The 20,591-nt window shown below is 42.2% G+C and overlaps 2 protein-coding genes across 2 annotated transcripts in view; both read right to left on the reverse strand.

The window, feature by feature from the left end:
• The window catches only part of LOC310998208 (phosphofurin acidic cluster sorting protein 2), a 47,833-nt gene extending 40,593 nt beyond the window's left edge, over positions 1-7,240 (reverse strand). The window contains exon 1 of the mRNA XM_083988146.1: positions 6,922-7,240. Within this exon, the coding sequence (XP_083844272.1) occupies positions 6,922-7,142 (221 nt within the window). The 5' untranslated portion in view covers positions 7,143-7,240. The remainder of the gene's footprint in view (positions 1-6,921) is intronic.
• A 6,193-nt stretch (positions 7,241-13,433) lies between these two features.
• Positions 13,434-20,591, reverse strand: part of klhdc3 (kelch domain containing 3) — a 205,877-nt gene continuing 198,719 nt past the window's right edge. The window contains exon 12 of the transcript XR_014595954.1: positions 13,434-13,444. The gene's annotated coding sequence lies outside the window, so the exon portion shown is untranslated. The remainder of the gene's footprint in view (positions 13,445-20,591) is intronic.

A 20,591-nucleotide genomic window follows, 5' to 3' on the forward strand; every position in this document is an offset into this window, starting at 1 on the left:
CCAGTGCTGATAAAATGACTGGTGCACCTGAAATAAACAATAGTTGCCTAAAAGTTCTTTGAGGCTCTTTGCTCCCCAAGTCCACTTTCTCTGTGGTAATATGTCAAGATGAAAAATGTGCTGAATGTCCCTGAGCTCCAGATTTGCTAGAGACGCGCCATGTTTTTCTCTATCACCATGCAGCACTAATTCTAATGTCAGTGAGGCTAAGATGACTGAAAACAGAAAGGTCAGGCTCATTAGAACAGATGAAAGAAAAAGCAAACAGGATCCTGCAAAATAACAAACACCCTATAAAAAAAACGAAGGAGCTGCTGCAGAGAGATGGACAGCAAAGGAGTGGGAGTTTTTAGCACAGAGGATGACGAGAAGAGTGGCACATTTGTAATGTGGGCTAATTGAACAAAGGCACGTGGAGAGCAAGCAAGAGGACTCCAGACAGTTCAGACTCCTTAATCTGTGATTAGACAAGTAGGCAGGGCATAAAGCTCAATGCTATTTGAGAGTTGAGGCTCGAGGGACTGTTATGTCCTTAACTAGACAGCAAAGACAAACTGGTGATTCTTTTCTTGGCCAAGACAATGACAAGGGCGACATTTCCACTGAGTTAATGAGCACCGAAATTAGATTAAATGATTAAGTGATCTCTAAGCGGAGCCAGCAGTAATTATAGATATTTTACCATTAAAAATCATTTGACTCTGATTTTTATCGTTTCATTTTTACTAATTTAGCAAATTGAAGTTCAGATAATGCTGTCTCCAGTGATGACTGAGGCAATACTTATTTTCTCCATCTCACCCCCCAGCCCCCCCCCCCCCCCCCCCCCCCCCCCCCCGCCGCCACCACCACCTGTGCTTGTTTACGACACCACACTCTGCTAGAATAGCGCGGCATCTCTGACTGCTGTTATGACAATGCTTCATGTTTTCAAACGGTCCATCATGTGCTCTCATTCATCCACGCCACTGTTTTGTGTCTGAAATAATGGTCTGTGTATTGCTGCTGGCACACACGGCTCAGGAAATGCCTGAATGGGAGAGGTGGGAAATAAGTAGAGCAAGCTCAAGAGTGAAAATGAGATGAGAAACAATGTCCCAAATGTGCTTATTTTGACAGGATCCTCCCTGTGTCAGTGGACAGTTTCCGCGCCTCACTTGTTGGCTCAGGAAGTTGGATCCCGTCACTAGCTGAGACCCCTGTATCCACCCACACAAGAATCTGGCCTTTCTCCCATTCTGAGGTCCAAAACAGGGGAAAGCAAACCTCTTTTCTCTTTGTGAGGAATTCAACATGAGCATTCAATGCATCACCGGTCGCTGTGAAGCTCTCAGTTCAGCAAAATGTGGGACAATCTACAGCACAGGTCCTGCTCCCTAAACCCCCCACCCCACCCACCCACCCCTACCCGTCCCTGGTTGTTGGTCAACAGCAGAATACAGAAGGGGGCGGAGGGCAGAGAGAGAAGAGGCCTGGCTTCAACTTCACCAGCAGCTCTCTAGCTGCCAGGAATGTGAATCGTTTCCCAAGGAAATTCCTCCTCCTCCAGGAAAGCAGGAAAGGAAACCATGAGAATTTTGACACATTTCAGGCAGTGGGAGTGAGCATGAAAAAGAGGAGAGTGAGGGTGCTGATTGGACTACTGTTAGCAAAGTGTGTGAACAGCATGCGGTGGAGCTACTTATTATTCCCAGACCTGTAATATCTCTGAAGCAGCACCTACAAAAAATTATTGCAATCCTCAAAATTTCACTACATTGGCTCCAGTAAAGTGCAAGAGGAAGTGCAATGAAAATATTACACTGCCAATGGCATTCATTTCACCTTCTACTAAAGAGAGCTGAAGAGCTAAAGATATCTGTCTATCAATGAAATGTCATCCCTGTATGTGAAACCATTTGCATTTTCATTTATCCATGTCTGAGCTATCTTTTCCAGAAGCAATCGAAATGCTGCAGCTCTGGTATGACTGTAGGACAATAATACTGCAAGGACACTTTTCATTTGTAGTCATTTAAAACAGCTGCATATTCCTTCAGTTAATGTGCCAAATATGGACCAACACAGTCACTATTTCCAAGTATAAAAATTTGTTGAAGAAAAGTGCCATCTAATATGTTTCCTAATAATATTGATGCATCTGTGCAAAGACTGCAAGTCACAGACAGACTCAGATTGCTGCGTCACAGTCCTGAAGAGCGCTGGAGATGGCTGATGGGGTCTTGTTTATGATTCCAAAAGGAAGCAGAGGATTAAGCAGACAGTGTCTGTGTGGAGCATCAGATTACTAGCTCTTCTTTTCCTGTTATGAAATCAGATTACTGCAGCTCCCCTGCTAGGAGAAACAATATCCAAGCCTTGAGATAGAGGGGTTATCGTGGAGGTGAAAGGCTGAAGTAAGCTCATCTTATGTGACGGGCAGATCTCTCTTTATTTGTATGCAGATTTGGTGGTTCCATCTTAGGTTTAGAAGTGAACATACAACTGGACATAAAATCTGAAAGATTAAGGCCAGGCATGTCACTAGAGATTGCACACCAACAATTCATACTTCGGAATATAGCAGCAGCCCATATGCATCACAATATAGGGGATATGTAAAGGCTTGAAGCTGATGGCTTCATCTCCAGTGACCTTAAACAAAAACCACGCTATAACATTTGCCCTACTCTGAGTCTCTGAGTTTGTTTTTGTTTATCACGGTCATTTGCTGACATACACAGCTCACATCAGTTTGATACACTGTGCAGGGAAGAAGAAACAAACATCTGACCAAAGCCTGCAAAGTATACTCAATTACTACTGAGATAAGGCTCTGTCACTCACGGGAGAATAAGGTCATCTTGGGACTCACATGAATCGAACAAACACAAAGAAGGATGCTCCCCTCGGCTGAGATAAACATCGCAGGAAAAGAGGAAAGATGTTGTTTTGGAGCTGTGCAGCTTCACCTCTCTCAATCTATATAATGAAACCTAGACGACAGACATATAGCATGTAATCTGAGTTAAAAAAAAATCATGGGCTGAAAAGGTCATGCATGAAATATCTCCAGATCTTCAAAAAATGTTTCGCTCAGTGACCCAAATAAGACTTTAATGTTTATTTGGAAAGCCTGTAAATTACTAACAGATGTCCACCATGACAACTTCCCTATCATTCTGGAAACAATGAAGCCCGAAGAGCTTGTATGGCAACCATTACCAAACTGCTTGGTTGCTCCCACCGTGTTAGTGATGAGGGTGAAGGTCACAACTTTTGACCCCAACTTGTAAAAGATCTTTGAACTTGGTAAGACGCCAACCCTGTCGTGTTGCTACACATTCTTTATTGTTCGTAAATAAACATAGCGCCATCCTGACCTTTGCGTTGGTATCATTCCTGCAAATACCACATTGTTCCCTCAACAAATGCCTGCCTTGCCACGGTTATTAGGCAGACCAGTTGGATTCCAAAGCATGCTTAAACCCATCGAATACACTGCAAAGTCATCAACGGTTACAGTTTTTTGGCCCGTTGACAACAGAGGCAGTTAAAGTGTCTTTTGCAGTGTTACAATGTATGTACGCCCCTTTAAATGTTATGTTATGTTATTCACACATCTGTCATGTGAGGGACGCAATACCTGAGAGAATAAATCCATCCTACCTACAGTGTAATTAAGGTTAAAGGTTTCAGTTGCATTTCATACCATTGTGTTTCAGAAAAATATGCTACCAAGGCATTTCCACGACCTGGATCAAAAATCGGGCATTAAGCTTGGATTAATCCTGCTGGCATATTTTTTTTCCGTACAAAAAAACCCCCAAAACAAATCCAGGTACTGTGGCTTTATCCAAATTGACAAAACATAGAGTGCATGCAAGTCTTATACAGAACAAATTATTGAGTTCTCTTGTGCATTTTATCCATTTGCTACTTTGGTTACTCAGCAACATTAAGCATTAGTCAGCAATTTGTTTGTGGGCAAAAATTGAGCAATGGCAGGGTAAAGTCGCTCTACCCCCAGTACCCCCTCCAGAGGTTTTGTCTTACAGGGGGGTGTGGGCAACTCAGCTTATAAGAAATAAGCTGCAACACCAATACCGCATGGTATTAGAAACATTTCAGAGTGGTAGACTGGCAGTGCTGGAATAGGAACAATGCTTCTCCAACTGTTCCAACAGGCCTGTTAAAGATAGAGCTGTGACAACACTCATCTGGCAGGAAGAACCAGTAAATAACATACCACACAGCAATAAAAAGTATACACTTGCTAAAGGAGCATTTAAATACAACAAGCAATCAATAAAAGGTCCAAGATTAAACATCTCCTTGCCCAAATAATAGATGTCACAAATATTTAGATGAAACTAGTTTGAGCTGTAGCCAAGAAGTACAAAAAGGAAAGAGAGCAAAGAAAAAAAACTCCATTAGTGGCCCAGTGCCATAGGTGTGTCAACAGCAAAACTGTCAGGAACCACAATCCCATGCTGAGGGGGACTACGAGAGCTGACAACATATTTTCCGTTGTGAATAAAATATTTTCCCCTCAGCGTGGCTTTCAACAAGGCTGCGACGCTTTGAAGGATCAATTTGGTAAAATACAGTATCTTGACAATATTAACAAACAACAGCTGTGTGTGATGTTTGACCACATCAATTCCTGGCAGCACCATGGCCTCATTTGAAACCATACCACTTAGCTGGACACCCACATTTGCTACAGGCTAGTGGAGGAGCAAACAGCTGCACACAACACAGCCCAGCCCCTGAAAGAATGCCAAAGCAGAATCCCCAAAACGGGCCTTGGGGTGGGGTTCATGCAAGACCTTTAACACTAGTTGAGGATAGGTGGTAAAAACACATAAGACAGAAATAGGCTTGACATATTGCTGTGAAAAACGCTGCGAGCAATGTTAACTCCAAGCCATCATGTCCAGCAAAAATCTCAACATGACATCTTAGGCTAAATAAACAACAGTCTTACTTCATTATCTAAAATAACTATATTCAGTTCTAACAAACGACCCCAGCTAGATATCAACAACAAGTCTCGTGTCAAGCAGCTACTGCAGTCTGCTGAACAATGACTGGTAAGCCTTTACTCTATACCTCATTAATTATCCATTTCATCCTCACCCTTATTCATCTTTGATACTGCACCCTGCATGTCAGCCTCTACCGAGAGGAAGCAGATAGTGTAGAGGCAGAGATGTGGGAAAATCAATGTGCCGTGTGTGGTACAGGCTAGAAATGCACGGACATGTCCCCCTGCTTTTTCTGCTCACCAGCAGCCTTAAAACTTAATGGATACAGCTATTTGAAGCACTCAAAGCCTTATCTTAAATCGCCACACTTGTAGTTGCTTGTACAGTGCATCAGTTTTATCTAGTTGTGACTAAAGGGAAGACATTACCGGCAAACAACGATCAATGATCTTATTGTTTCTCCCGTGGGAAATGTGAGATAAGGGTCACAAAAGCTTACTGTCCTTTCAAGAGCTAAGATAAAAATAATAATAATAATAATAATAATAACTGACTTTTTAAATTGGGACTGAAACAAAATAGAGTTGGGAATCATTCTCAGTCTAGTTAGCTTCAAATGAGCTGAGTTACAACACACAAAAGAAAATAATATTTAAACAGGAATTTGAAAGATTGCTATCACTGTAAATTATCCATGTTTCCCCGCATGCTATGACTCCACTCACACTTGCATACTTATGCAGACACCAAAGAGGCAGCAGGCAAACACACACACACACACCGACTGTGGAGGAAACCCTCCCCTTGCAAGCGCACTTCTCTCCCAATGAGTGGAACAGATCTAGGTCAGCGCTGATTAATGTGCCCACAGATCCCAAGAGGTTTCTGGTCAGGTGGCAGCAGTGCCTGCTCACTAACGATGAATACTAATGCACAGTATTACTGGATATTACTGCCTGTGCTCGATATTCAATGGTGTCATCAGAAAAACTCAATATAATGCGGCTGACTGCGAGTATCTCCGCACACACGCAAAAAAGTGACAACCGAAATCGTTTACTCTTCCCTGCTGTGTCAACACAGAGTGGCCGTGTTTGTTGTGGTATTACGGCTGTAAATAACACAGTCGGGCGGCCGCCGGTGATGTACTACATACAACAAGAGTACCTGAACATAAACATAAAACAGCGCATGAACCCGAAAATGATGTGGATCTGAAATGTTCATGCAGCTGCTGAAATGCCCCCTTTGCTCCGGCGGACACACGGAGCAGCTTCAGGGTGACAAGGATGCATGATGTTAACTTGTGAGGCGAGCGGCATCCGTGCCACTGTATTTATAGACAGTTATGTTGCTATTAGGTGGCATGCATACCGTAAATCAGTTCATGCACAGGCCTGCTCGGAAGCGGGAAAATGTGATATGAGCAAAAGCTTTGAGGCGAAAGTGTGCACAGAGCAGAGGACTGAGTGATAAACTAGTTGCATTAACTTTTGTACGCCAGTTATCATAACGGTCAAAATAAAACTGAACACACCGACTGATAACGAAAACAACTACACACGTCCAGACCGCGGCTAAGTTGTTGCAGTGACTGTCACAATTTATCGTTGTGTGTGTGAAACGACGGCATGTGCATTTTCCAACAACACAAAAACGTGTGAAACGATTTCTTAACACGAAACATGAGAGGAAAACACAAGCGCTATTTTGCTAGATAGCGTTAGCATTAGCCAGCCTGCTAGTTAGCTCGGCGGTTAGCGTTAGCCGACCCAACATTGTTTTGGAAATGTGTTACAGCTCGTCTCTGCTGTCTACCGCTACAGTCACCGAGGGCGTTGTTTGTCCAACGTTTGCCTAATATTTATTACACGGTGTGCTGATTTGTAAACATTGTGGTACTTGTGTTTTTTTGTTTTTTTTACGCTAACACAAACAATGTTAACGTTACCTCGGCACGCAGCTCGGGGATGATCGGTCTATCTCCCAGGTCGCGAAGAGGTTCATGGGCACAGGCATGCTGCCGGAGCCGGAGCCCAGGACCACAGCCCCGGCTAGCACTCCGGTCGGCAGGGTTGTCGGTGCTGGTCCACCGCCGCCGCCGCCGCCACCGCTGCTCGGGTTCAGGAAAGCGGCCCGGACGCCTCCTCTCTCTACAGCCGCCGCCATCATCACCTCCACCGCCTGGGGAGCAGCTCTTGCTGAGTGTCGGACGAACGGGCGAGCCGCTGCACTCTGCGCTGCCAGCCGCTGCTCCTCCAGACTCCCAGCTACTCTACGCTGCCTGGAGATGCTGATAGGCGGGGCGGGGCATGCCTTCACTGATAGAGGGCAGCACGTCTGCTTTTAGGGTGGGACATCTTTACTATTACCCCAGATATCAAAACATGCTTTATCCATTTTTACATGGTTATCTGGTGAAGATCCTGCATTGTTAGGTGGATGTTATATTATGCTGTAAACAAGGGGTAATTAGTCTTGTGCATCCTCTATTTTCTGACCCTGTTGACTGTTTTGGAAGGACACATGACAAAAAAAACTGTTATTTCAGAGGTGCTTACACTGAAATGCAATAAACACTGGCGAATTTGATACAGGCCCCACAGAGACAAGTTGGCAAATGCACAGTTTTAGACTTTTATTTTTCTGAATAATAGACATTAGGCTCCTAGGCTATTTCATCTCTTGGATGTGGTCTCAGACCTTTAACCACACAGTAATTTCACATCATGATTTCACTGAAATCAAAATGTTTAGAAATGTTTGTGTGGATGAGATGACTGCTGCTTTTTTATTAATTAATTCTATTTATGCAGTGTTGAGTAGCATCTCCAATTTCATTGTAGGCTACCTGATACAATGACAATACAGTTTCTATTCTATTCTATTTGTGACTGAGAGTTTAGGACATCAGATTATTATCAGCTCAATTGTTTTGTTTGTTTGATTAGTTACTTTTCTGACAGCAACATGTGGCAAAGAGGGATACTCAAGCAATATTAGCATTTTGTCACAGCACTTTCTGACAATGTTATTAGGCTATTTATTTTATATCTTCTTTATTTTCTTAAAGTTAAAAAATCCTACTTTTGTTCGTGGCATACACCTGTTGGTGGGCACTGTCCAGTTACCTGTAGTCTGTGGCCATAAGCAAATGCCATCAGTGTTTGTGTTCTCAAATATTTACTAAGTGATTCAACCTCTAACAATGCTGCTCTCCATTTGGTGGGCCATCATCACTGGTGAACAAATTATCACCCCTCTGCTCCTGACTTTCAGTTTCCTTTCTGTCACCTTCTCCACACACAGTGATTATGTCTCCTTTCCACCCTGTGAGGTACTTGTTTTTTGCTAATTTCATCCAGGCCAAGGATGGACAATACGTTGATTTAGCTGGTAAATCTACAGCTATTTTCCACAGGGAATAACCATTCCTGTCATTACCCTTCTGAAGTAAGAGCTTCAGGAGGATAATGACAGGGGGGTTTAGCTTGTGAGACTCTCACATCCCTCTTCCCATAGCAGCTCAACCAGACTTATTTTCCAGTCTTTGATTGACCAGAATGCAATGTCCATGCAGATGGTTCTGTCCCATACAGAGTCATTCTTGCTGCAGACTGGGCTTTGGTTTTTTGTTGGAGAAAGGCCTGGCTCCCTCTGAAGATGATGTAGCCTATTTTCTTGCATCTCTCCCACTGTAGTGTATCAGCAAGGGACAGAAGAACCATATCATGGCAATATATCATCCATGAGTCAAAGATACTTTATACCCAGACAGTATGTGTCAATGTCCCCTTTTGCTGCAGGAAGGGTATCATACACAGATTGCAGGAGGAAGGAATATGGACTGACTCCAGACCCCACAGTTCTGCATGACATCTTGCACTTGGGCATATCCCATTTAATCCAAACACCCTGGAGCCCTTGGACTACTGCCTTTGACATCCACTTCTCCCTTCATAGGTCTGCACTTGTGCCTGGGCTATGTCTAGCATGTCCCTTGTCACAGTGTCCTCCTGCTGGAAGTGTGTAGAGTCCAGATCTGGTTGCAACACTTGCTTGTTTTACCAGGCTTAGTAACACTCTACATTTTATCACCTTGAGTTACCCTACAACTGATGATAAGGGTGGCGGCAGTTTCCCTTTTTGGATGCAGAAGCCCAGTGAAGAGAAGGTGGTTCCAAACCATCTCCAAGTGCTTGTTGGTTTTCCTTTCAGTGCCATCCACAGCAGTCACGAAGACTCTGCAGGTTTTAAATTTGCTGGGAATGACTGGATTTGTTTATTGGCTTCAGCCATTAATTGGTCTGCTTCAAAGCATTGATGGCATTGGGTCCATCTCTCAGTGATGCATTAAATCACTTCCCCAAGCGCTTTATTGGGTTGTCCTAAATACACCGGATAAGCTCACCCTGAACTTGTAGGCTGAACATACTGGTAAATCTGACCTTCTTGTTCATCGTACTCTTGGACTTTCGGACCTTTAAGGACTCCCTCACCCAACTGGCTGTATTGTCCACAATTGCCAGCACCCTTCTTGACATACTACTGTGATGTTCTCCATGAACCCTTGCAGTAGGCTACTGGCTCAGTGATACCCGAATACCCACAATGGACAGAATGGGGGAGATGGTGCACCCAGCTGTAATCCTCATCTAGATGCCCTCCCAGTTGTCTCGATTAGCCACTGGAGTGATGTAGTGGTTGAGTACTTGGATAAGATCATGTCGGACTGAACATAGGTCTTTGTGAGGTCCAACCGGACAACTGTTATGTCACCTTTCTGCTGCTTAGCTTCTCAAATCAATTGGCTGATAACATGTGTTCCAGACATACTGAAAAGCCCATACAATCTATGTGGATGTTTATACATTGGTTCCGTGTTAAGATGGGAGGTTGTAAGGGAACCCTTTTCCTTTGGAACAAAATATCCCTCTGCCAATTGAGGAGGAGAGTGTGTCCATAATAACAACACATTAATGGGGTCTGTGCTCGTGCCAGTAAGAATACATCTGCTGATGGACCATTTTGACATTTTCAAATAATAGTGTCTTACTGGGTGTAAAAAAAATGCAAGTATTCGTTAAACAGCTTCTTTTCTTTTTGATTTCTCTGAAAATCATGTAATTCATGTGGCTGTGAAAGCTTACTCAGTGTCAAGTGTGGGTGTTGAGGGAAGCTTACATGTAATGTTGTGAGTTTCAGTCAGAAATAGGGAAAAACCCAAACCGGATTTCTCCCCAGGCAATTTTCACAGCAAAAACAAAGAGGTTTGGATTTGGTCAAGTAAGATGGTGAACACTGGGGGTCTGTTACTAGAGCTACCCCGGGGGTTAGAAGTTTTGAAAATCGCCTGTGGGGGTTTTGGTCATTTTCTCCAAAATCAGTGGCCCAATTTCAACCAAACCTTCTGCGTTGGACTCTCCTCGGCCCCACAGATAATATATTCGAGTTTGGAGAAATTTAAATTTTGGTCCAAAATGCCATTTTTCGACACTCCCCGGCCTGTTACCTGCAAGTCTTACAAAAGTCACGTACAAATCTGTTCTTGTTGATGTGTTTCATAGTTAAGTTCAAGAGGAAAACAGGGCACGGCATGCTTTAGTACTAATTCCAAGTTATTCATCATTTGCCATTAGTCTATAGTCACATTACTACACCTGGTGCTTGATTCACTCATTGTTCTTGAATGCTTGTGTTGTGAAATCTATTGACTGGAATTGTGACTAAGGTCTCAAATAAAGCTGACATGACTCGACATGCTCAGGAGGAGGGTTGGGTAATATGTGTGACAGCCTGTTCAAATGGCTGAAAAAATAAAAACACTTCCTGATTTGGTTAAATGTTGACATGCTTTGCCCAATCACTGATCTGATGTAAAGGCAAAGCATCATACGGGGAAAACATTCTCTTCTATTGAAGTCATCGCTGCTGGCAAGTTCAGTTTCGCTTCATGGACTTTTTTTTGTTTTGTTTTGCTGTTTACTTTTAGTTTCGACTTTCAATACAGAGATAAACCACTGGGATGCACCACAGCTTATGTAGCCACATGAAGTTGAAATACATGATCAAAGCTTACTTTGTGAAAATATATATTTAAATAAACTCAGCAGTTTGTCAGTCACAATCTCATGGGCATATAGTGTTGCCACTGCAAAGCCTGCTGTAAGTGACAGACATTCAATCTTCAATCACAGGCAACTCTGTGCACCTGCCTGACAACATTTAATCTCCCAGACAGTGGCAACATTCCCCAGGGTTGTTAATAGCTATGACAGCAAATGTTCATTCATTAGCTCATTATTGCTTATTCAAGATACAAGATCAGGTTCACATAGACATTACTCATATATTTATGGCAAGGTGAAGCAAGCCAATATAGCACTTTTTATACAGAGAGGAAAAAACGATTCTGCTTTACATATACATATTACAGATAATTCATTTTATATGAAGAGGGTATTCTTAAATGGGGGAATGATTGACTTTTCTGTGGGTTTCTGGGTAACTGCATATGTGATATAATAATATATTATATATAATATAATAATAATAATAATAATAATTTCCTACCTTCATTTTGAAAAGCTTCAAGGTGTGAATGGGACAACCGCAATGGTAAAATATGTAAAGTTGTGGAGTGCACTGCCACCCAGTGTTTGAAAAGAGTGCTACAACAAAACGCAGGATATTCAACACGACATTTGCACGTTTTGATTTATCCAATAGATGGCAGGCTGTCTGCATTTTTCCATCACATGCTCCACAGTTCTCTCTCTCTCTCTCTTCTCTCTCCACCTCGCTCAGCCCTCCTGGCTGAGCCTCCTCCTCCTCCTATAAGTGTGAGTGGGTGGATGCATATATTGTCACAGTGTGACACCATTGATGTTTCCACAACACAACAGTCTGACACTTTATAAGCCAGTCTTTCACCTTTATTGAATTCTGAAGAAGAGAACAAAATACCCAAGCAGCAGTTTGTCACGTAACACCTGCTCAGTGGCAGGCATCCTCCCACAAAATCAAACAAACTGCTTGCATCTTAATATCAAGTGAAGGAAGGTCTGGAGCGAAGACGAGGCTGCTGATGTCATTAAAGCCAGCTGACAGTCTTTGACAAAGACAGGGGAATGAGATTTGCAATGCATCTCTCTGATGTAAGCATATAGGGAAGGAACAATACTAATTACGTTCTTCATCCGTTAGGTAACGCCGTCTTATTTTTCCTCAGATCTTGGAGGATTGGAAAACCCCATGTCTTTCATAATTCCAGGATGACAAAAAAAAAAGCAACTGTTGTTTCTGAGCATATTTTTATTTTTAGGTGTGATCTATTGTTTGAGGCTTGTGAAATTGTTTGCATGCCACCTCCTCACCCATCAAAAGTCCGTCATTTTAAATGAGCACGCTTTGATTAGAAGCAAAAAACAACACTTTTCTGACTCACTGCACAGGGTTTATGAATTGCAGTCACGCGTGTTCTTATTACAATTTAGACTTGGAGGGCATAAGGTCTTTGTAATGTTTATGAAAAATTGAGTGCAATGAACAATGAGACCAGTGGAGCAGAGGGTCTGCCTTGAACTCTCTCCAAGAACTGTCAGAGCTAACAGATTTTCTTAATTTTCTCTGCTGGATTTTATAATAATAATAAACCACATCTGATGAAGTTGTCGTTGTTCTAACACTAGGAGCGTATTAGTTCTGTCAATCTGTTTACTGTAGGTACCTATATGCAGCAGAAGTTGGACCATATTGACATAATAATGAGAAGTGTTTAGGGTCTCCTGAGAGGCACAGAAGAAATTATGTGCAGCCATATGTTGACCCCTGAGGAGAGGAGGGCTGCTTTGCTGCAGATGAGCGTGCATGCTGTGCATCGGAGCCGCATTGATACCTGCAGGTATTGTCTGTCTTTGCCTCCAGAGGCAGAGTCAACATCTGCATACTTTGCTGCGATGATAACTGTGATGAAGACGTTAACAGCACAAGATTAAAAGAAGACGACAAAGATGTCTCTTTTTTTTCTCCCCTTGAATTGTATCCATGCATATTTTAACAGTGTTTTGTTCAGTTCTAAATTTAAATCAAAGCATATCTTCTTGTTAATTTCTTTGAAGTGGCCGTCTGTGTCACCCTCCAATAAAGGGGCTCACCAACAGATGACAATCGCTCCGGCTGAGGTGACAGAAAAGGGTTAATTTTCTGGTCTATCAAAGCCAACCCATTTAACATGAGGTTAAAGGGTGTTCTCATTCATCAGGGAAACTGTGCACTGCGTTACTGTTATGTTTCTCATTTCACACACATATTACAGGCGGCTTCAGTCGCAGCTCAGAGTGATTGCTCTCTGGTGAGCAGTCAGACACAATTTAAAGGTCCTGTCTATTTGTAATCTGTTGGAAAGATTGCCACATGCCCTGATACAGTAGAGCAGATCAATCCAAGGCACATCTCTTTCTCCCCCAATAAGCCTTCTGTACACTTTCCACTACTAATCACACTTCTGCAGATAAGCTGCTGATCTAATTAAGGTTTTGCAAGCCTGGCAAATTAAAGATCTTATGTCTTAAGGATTATATCCTTAGTTACGACACAATCGATGTACAATTTCCTGCATTTTGATTCATCTCAGGTATTATCATTATTTCTTTGCGTGGTTTGGGCTGTGAGACAGATTAAATAGTGATGATATGAGTGAGAGTAACATGCTGCGATGGATCTGAAATTGAAGCCTGCTCAGAAGGAGAGAAGGAGATCTATGAGTGTCATCTGTAAAGAGCAAGAACAGAGTTATACTTCACAGTTTGGTGGGTGAATTTATTGTTAATGTTGCCTTTGATGAAAGAAAGGTATTAACCAGTCAATGTAGTTTCACAAAGACACACATTTTTGATGTAAAATCAGGTTTGGAGTCAAATATGTGCTCTTTACCATTTATAGCATTGAAGTATTTCACTCAGAAAAACATCTATCTGACATACATTCCTGTTTTCAAAATCTCTGGGGTTCACACATCATGTCAAGGTTTGACAGGCGAATATATAAAATGTCACATTCTTTGTTTAATACACATGCTTCTCCCAGACGATGATATAGACCTTAATGATGCCACAGAAGCCTTGCATGCACTTTAATTTCTCTCGTGACTATAAGCTGAGTTTGATTTCAACACCTACTGGCAAAATGACGTGAAAATCCCATTTGGAGGTTATGAATGAAAGGGAAGATTCCTCAACACAAGCCCTTTATCATGTAACAAAGGAAGCATGCAGACAATGCATCTGTGAATAGAGCTTTCTAGGAACACAGTATATTTAATGTATATTTGCACATGAATGACACTGCAATTCCCATTTTGTCCAGCCAACACGGCTTTCCGCTGCTTGTTTATGGAAAGTCGCCTTACGCAGAGCGCAGCGTAAACATTTCTGAGCCAAATAAATACCACCTCTCTGTTTTATTTTCTCTGACATCTACAGATTTGCCCTGATAGCAGTACACCAAGGAGACACAGAGAGTGGAGAATGGTAAGAGGGGATAAAAGAAGAGAGACAGCCAAGGGAAATGAAAGAGTGATGGAATGAGTTGATGAAATCCTATTAGAACATACAATATGTAAATCAGGAGAGGCATCATGTGCCAGCTTTGAATCTCATCTCCATCTCACAGTACATGAACTCTGCATAAACGCATTCATGACTCGCATCCATTCAGTGGTACCAGTGCAGCTCCATTGATTTCTGGTGAATGTACGAGCAGATTCCCCTGACACTCATTGTGTTTCCACTCTGGACAATGCGGCCTAAAAAGACAAGAGAGACGGAGCTTTGAAACCCATTTGCATGAAACGTCGGAGAGCGGAGACTAGCAGGCAAGACAAAAGCCCTGCAGGAGTCTCCAAGACCTACAGCAGCTCCTGTGAGGGCTGACCAGGTCTCACTGCAATGCCAGGTAGCCTTACAAAAGACAACTTTGGACACAAGCCAGTATTAGAGGAAATGTTTTCTTGCCATTAAAATTCCCATTATGGTAGAAGCAGGAAATGCACCTGCCAGCCTGCTCTCTTTCCGCCCCTCTCCTTAATGCTTTCAGATGGGAACCTTTGTTGAAAGGAATCATTTTGCATTTAGATTTCCCAGAGTAAAAAGAGGCACTAGGGGAAACTCCCTGCCTGGCGACGTGCTCCTCAAAGAGAAAACTTTTCCTAATGAGTCATTTTAAGCTTAGCTGATTATTTTCTGCTTTGGAGTTGTAGCTGGATTGCTAGTACATGTTTTCTCCACTATTAACCCAGATATCCAAAATGGCAGCCCCAGGGTGTGTTTGATTGCTCTTCCCCAATCCTTTGAACTCTGCTGCAATCAGACAACCCAAACTTCGGCTACTTTTTGCCATGAAATTGAAAAGGTATCTGTCTATCACAGCAGTCTTTGTCCTGGAATGCTGCCTGTGAACTGCATGGGATGCCATTAGAGGCTATGCCTGCAAGAGTACCTGCAGCTTCTTAAAAAAAAAACAATAGCACAGCTATGTTGGTGCAGAAAGTGCAGTCAGTGTGTGTTCATTCTCACAGCTAAGTGTTTATCACACCCTTCCAAGGAAAGGCTACGAAACAAAGCATGGGCTGTCAAGACTAATCCAAGCTGAAACAGAGGAAGCTGAAAGAAGTTGAAATGTTTTCTGTGACGACGGACAGATTTTCTCTGTTATACGTGGATAACACTTTGCTCCAAAAAACAGAATATTTGTTTTACTTGCAGGTTTTTATTTATTTCTTGTTTCCACTGACAAATAATTCCAATGCCATATCTGATAGTTTTAAACATAGCAATCTCTTGTAAACCAGCCGGAGTCTTTTGATCTCAAAATAAAACGAGTACAAAGAGGTAAACAGGCTGAAAAATATACCAATATACCAACTTATTTCAAAAGGAGCGGGAGCGGTATAGGCGAGAGCTAGCCCTGTGAAGGTGGGATTGTTGATAGGCAGCACCACGATTTGACATTTTTGTCTGGCCTGAAATCACTTGACATTTCCTGTTTTTGAAGAAATGTTCTTGGGCGTTAGATGGTTTTCTTTAGCTTTTAATTTTTCATGTGTGCAAAAAGGTATATTCAGCCTTCTGACAAAAGATACTAAAGCTGTGACACGAGAGAGGTGCCAACACTGCAGGGACTTGGTTTCAAGCCCAAAGTGATTGCAGGTGGGAAGACAGTGAGGAATTACATCTGAGATCACTCTGAGATTGTAGCATTAACGTTGACAATGGCAAGAACACGGAGAAACAGAGCAAAAACTACAAGAAACTCAAATCCTGGTGTTACTGACTCACTATCACCCAAAGTGAGACTCTGCAGGACTGGACCGTGAAGTTCTACACAAATTTACTTTGATGTGTGAATGGGTGTTCCTGCTTGAGGCCCTCCAGCTCATCTGTCCATACTTATTGAACTGTGGTAAAAGGATGGATGGGCACTTCAAGAAAATAGCATAGCTGTGATAAAGTCTGACAGGTTGTTGCTGTTTCTCTAATACCACCCACACGCTACTGTAGATACAATACATTTATCCAAGCTGCCAGTGATGAGTGATGGGGAAGCTGCTGGACGTTGCTGGAGCCTGTTTCCAGATAAAGTGGTCATTATATTGCTCATCCTTGCTTCAGGTTACCCTTGAGCAGCCACTGAGCTGTGACAAGAAGCACGCGGCACATTGTGAATGTCAATATGCCATGCTCTGACTTCACCTTTGTCCATAGTTTGTCACACATGTCCCTCACTCGCGCTGCCCACGCACACTTCACGGTAACGCACAAAAGTGACATATCTGATTTTTCCAACAGAGCAGAACTGGAACAGGGAAAGGATCACGTTGCAAACACGGCCCCGAGGGCCCAAACAGAAAAACAGCACTGACTTTATCTTGTCGGTGAGCTTTAAATGTCAGGAGCCTTTTCCCTGACCCCTGTCAAAACTAAACGTCGTCAAAGTGAGCCTGTGCTTTGGCGTGTGACCTGTATGCTTTCAACATTAAATTCTGAGAAAATAAAAGCAGCACACTTTTTAAAACAGACTTGAGTTTGGGAGATTTTACTATATAAAGCTTAAAAATAAAGAGCGGACACAGTAAAACTGACCACCTGCACTGGCACTGGCTTTAAATAAGCTGCATCCATGTGATTGCATGTCCTGATTGTTGGTCAGTCCATGAGAAAACATTTGCTATCTTCTAAACAGACATTTTAAATAAGTGATCATGTTTGTCTGGATTGACTATATTTCCATGTTTCTTGGCTAATAGAATTTGCCATAGGCTGCAAAGACCTAAGGGCCAATTAATGCAGAAGGTGACAGGAAGATGTATATCAAGAGCTAAGCATGTCCTTATAATTTATTGTTATTATTATTGCTTTTTAACACAGTTCCAGTGATGTATTCACTTTTCAGGGAGGCTGGTTTACCAGCAATTTACACAATGTGACACATGGCTGACTATCCACGGAAACTGAACCGTGTAGAGAAATCAAAGCGCTCTTTCTTTTAGAAAACATAACTTAGCTTCTCAGTGGGATGTTTGACCCAGATATGTGAAGAGAGCATCTGTAGCTGCAGGCTATGTCAAGCCTGGATCCAGAATATACATGTATTAAATAAGATTCTGTTGAATGTAAGCAGACGAACTGAAATACCCCTTCATCAGTACGACATTGTTCATTTGACAACCACCCACCTCATCACATCTTACAATAAGGCTGCAAGGTTCCCATGACTCCAGCTGGAGGATGGATTCTGTTCCCATCAAGGGCAAGAATCATTTTCTTGATTCATTTTGTACAGACTTGGTAAGCACTGACAAACAAAAGTTTTTTTTTCTGTTTTTTTTTCAAGTTCACCTTGTTTGTCTTTTCTTGGTTGTACTTCGTCCTTGTCAGTATTTTTCCATGTTTACCCACAATGCTGCTCAAAAAGCCTTCTTTGGCTGCAGTTTTGCTTAAGGCACAGTATAAATAAAGCAGACAGGCACATGAGGAGCTGTTATCTATAAAAGAAAATAAGTATCGTAGTATTTGACAAACAATAGTGAATGGACTTTTCAAATTATTTTATTATTTCTCAGAGCAGCCTATAACAGAATGGATTTATTTCAGAGTACCCAGATGCAACAGTTTCTCTCGCCATATGAAAAAAGTATAAGAGAACACACATAGTGTTATGGTGGAATCTAAATTTTAAAATTCATTGTGAGATGGGTACAGTAACTGCATGTGACACCAAGCCATTATATCTAATGGCTTGCATTACGAGGAAAAATAGAGACGTGAATGCTGAAAGCCAATTTGGACCACAGTCTTCTTGGCTCACCGGTAAATTCAGGTCATTTCAAGCCTGTATGGGAAACAGCTGTGCACGCTTACGCAGGCTTGTTAATTTTCTGAAGTTTTGGGTTGGAGAAGATTAAGAGTTTGTTTATATGTGGCTGTGTGGATGATTACTAGGATGGCTCTTACTGCCTGGGCCGAGGGATTAGAAAAGGATAAGAAACTGAAATGTAAAATGGTCTGTTATCTCATGCCAGGAAGGAGTGTGGGGACCAGATGTTATCTTTATGTGGCTAATGGGTTATCACATATTGGGGCACAGATTGCAGATTTATTGTCTTTCTCCCCCTCTCTTAGATATTATTGAAGTTTTCATTATCTTGTCCCCCACTGTCACCTCAGTGACTCAGCTCCTTCTCCTCAGCCCGATGCATAGTCACAAAGCAGCTTAGTTTCCTGTCACCTCATTTACCCTCTCACACCAATCTTAATAGCTCTTTATCACCATAAACATATCACTGAATTCCAGCGATGACTTCCCGGTTATTAACTTTCATATTACAGTGCTAAAGCTGATAGGAAGATGGGGAATGTATTTGGCCATTTGGCTAGTTCGAGGATTAGAAATGGTTAAATGGTTGTTTGGATTTCGCTGTTTGAAGGAGATTCTGATGGCGTGACAGATGCAATTCTTAAACATTGTAAAAGATATTAAGTCTGATGTCAAAACATAACAAAGAATCCGCAAAGATGGTCAGAGCAGAGGCTTGATTTGGTCTGGTTCATTTTGGCAGTGTCCTCTCAAACAACCACAGGACCACACTGTCACTCTATCCAAGCATATACATGTACATGTGAGGGTGAACATCACATTGATGGACATGTGAATTATCATGCTTAATCACAACCATTACCACCTTCAATTATCCTTTTATTTAATCAATATGAACTTCCCCACAGCTGCCGGCTTAATTACTGAACTAACTTTAAATTGGCGTCGACTTTCTTTGCCTGTCCTTGCTGCAGCCACCAGGGAAACACCAGGGGAATAAACTGGGATTAAAATATATTGTGCAAGCCCATGTGAGCTGTCACATTATCATGCACGAAAGTGAGTGGGATCATGCCAAAGGAGCCGAGAGGCTGATATTTCTAGCTATGCACTCACCCCCACAGCAAAGTCCAAAAGCATGCAGCTCTCTGAAAAAGTAAGGCCTATATATAGTGGACATTAAATCTTGCACATCCCTAAGATTGGACCTAATGTGTGCTGTGGTTTCAACAAGAATGAGAGTCTAGCAGCTCAGCGAGGCTGTACTTTATAGGCACAGCAGTGCATCCTAATTTAGCAGACAAACATTTTCTATTTAGCACTTGCCACAAACAGCTATGGCTTGTGGGAATTTGAATAGTTTTTGGTAACAAACCAAAAGCACTGGACAAACAGAAAATCTGCGCTGATGATGGTTGATGGTTACAACTCCCCCTGAGGGGAGGCATCAAATTTCATGGCACTCTATTGAACAAATTGCCAAATCAGTAGAATTTGTCTTCTGGGAGACATGAATCTATACAATACATTTCATACCAGTTGATGTAAAAGTTCAGATATTCACTCTGGACTGTAGTGATGAATTGACCAGTCCTGCCGTCCCCTGAGCCTTAGAAACTGCAGGACAACAGTGAGTGGGTGGAAGAAGAAAAATCCATAAAAGCCCAAAGTTTGTCATAGCATGCTTGGCTGTAGCTGTTAGCTACTGATATGTCTGTGCTGTCAATACAGTGTGGAGATAATGATGTCACAGGCGCTGTAGATAGAAAACTGTTCTGCTCTTTTGTTCCAAGCAAAATAAGAGAAAACAAAGAAACTGATGAAAAACAATAGATTAGACAGGATTTGATAGTGACTGGAGCTTACAGACAGCACAGTGTGGTGCCTGCTGGAGCCATACATCATACTATAATGCTTCCACGGGGCATTTCTGATGCTTAAAACATTGTAAAGTAGCTACATACACAACTGGAGATTTTTTAAAGAGTAAAGAAGAGGAAACTTGAGTTTAACTAGCTTTCTCTGAACAACAACAAGAAAATACAGCAAACATTGCATTGGAGCTCCCTGTGGAGCAATGTGGATGAGATCTAATACACAGCATGTCCTGTCTATAAGATCTGACAAATGCACCATCACCTATTGATCTTCAGAGCACACACACACACACACACACACACCCCTCTGCCCATCCTGCTGCCCAGTACTCCATCCAGCAGAGCCTCTCTGTCATTTATTATTGAAGAG

This window comes from Trachurus trachurus (genome assembly GCF_905171665.1).
Source record: "Trachurus trachurus genome assembly, chromosome: 15".
Taxonomy (NCBI): domain Eukaryota; kingdom Metazoa; phylum Chordata; class Actinopteri; order Carangiformes; family Carangidae; genus Trachurus; species Trachurus trachurus.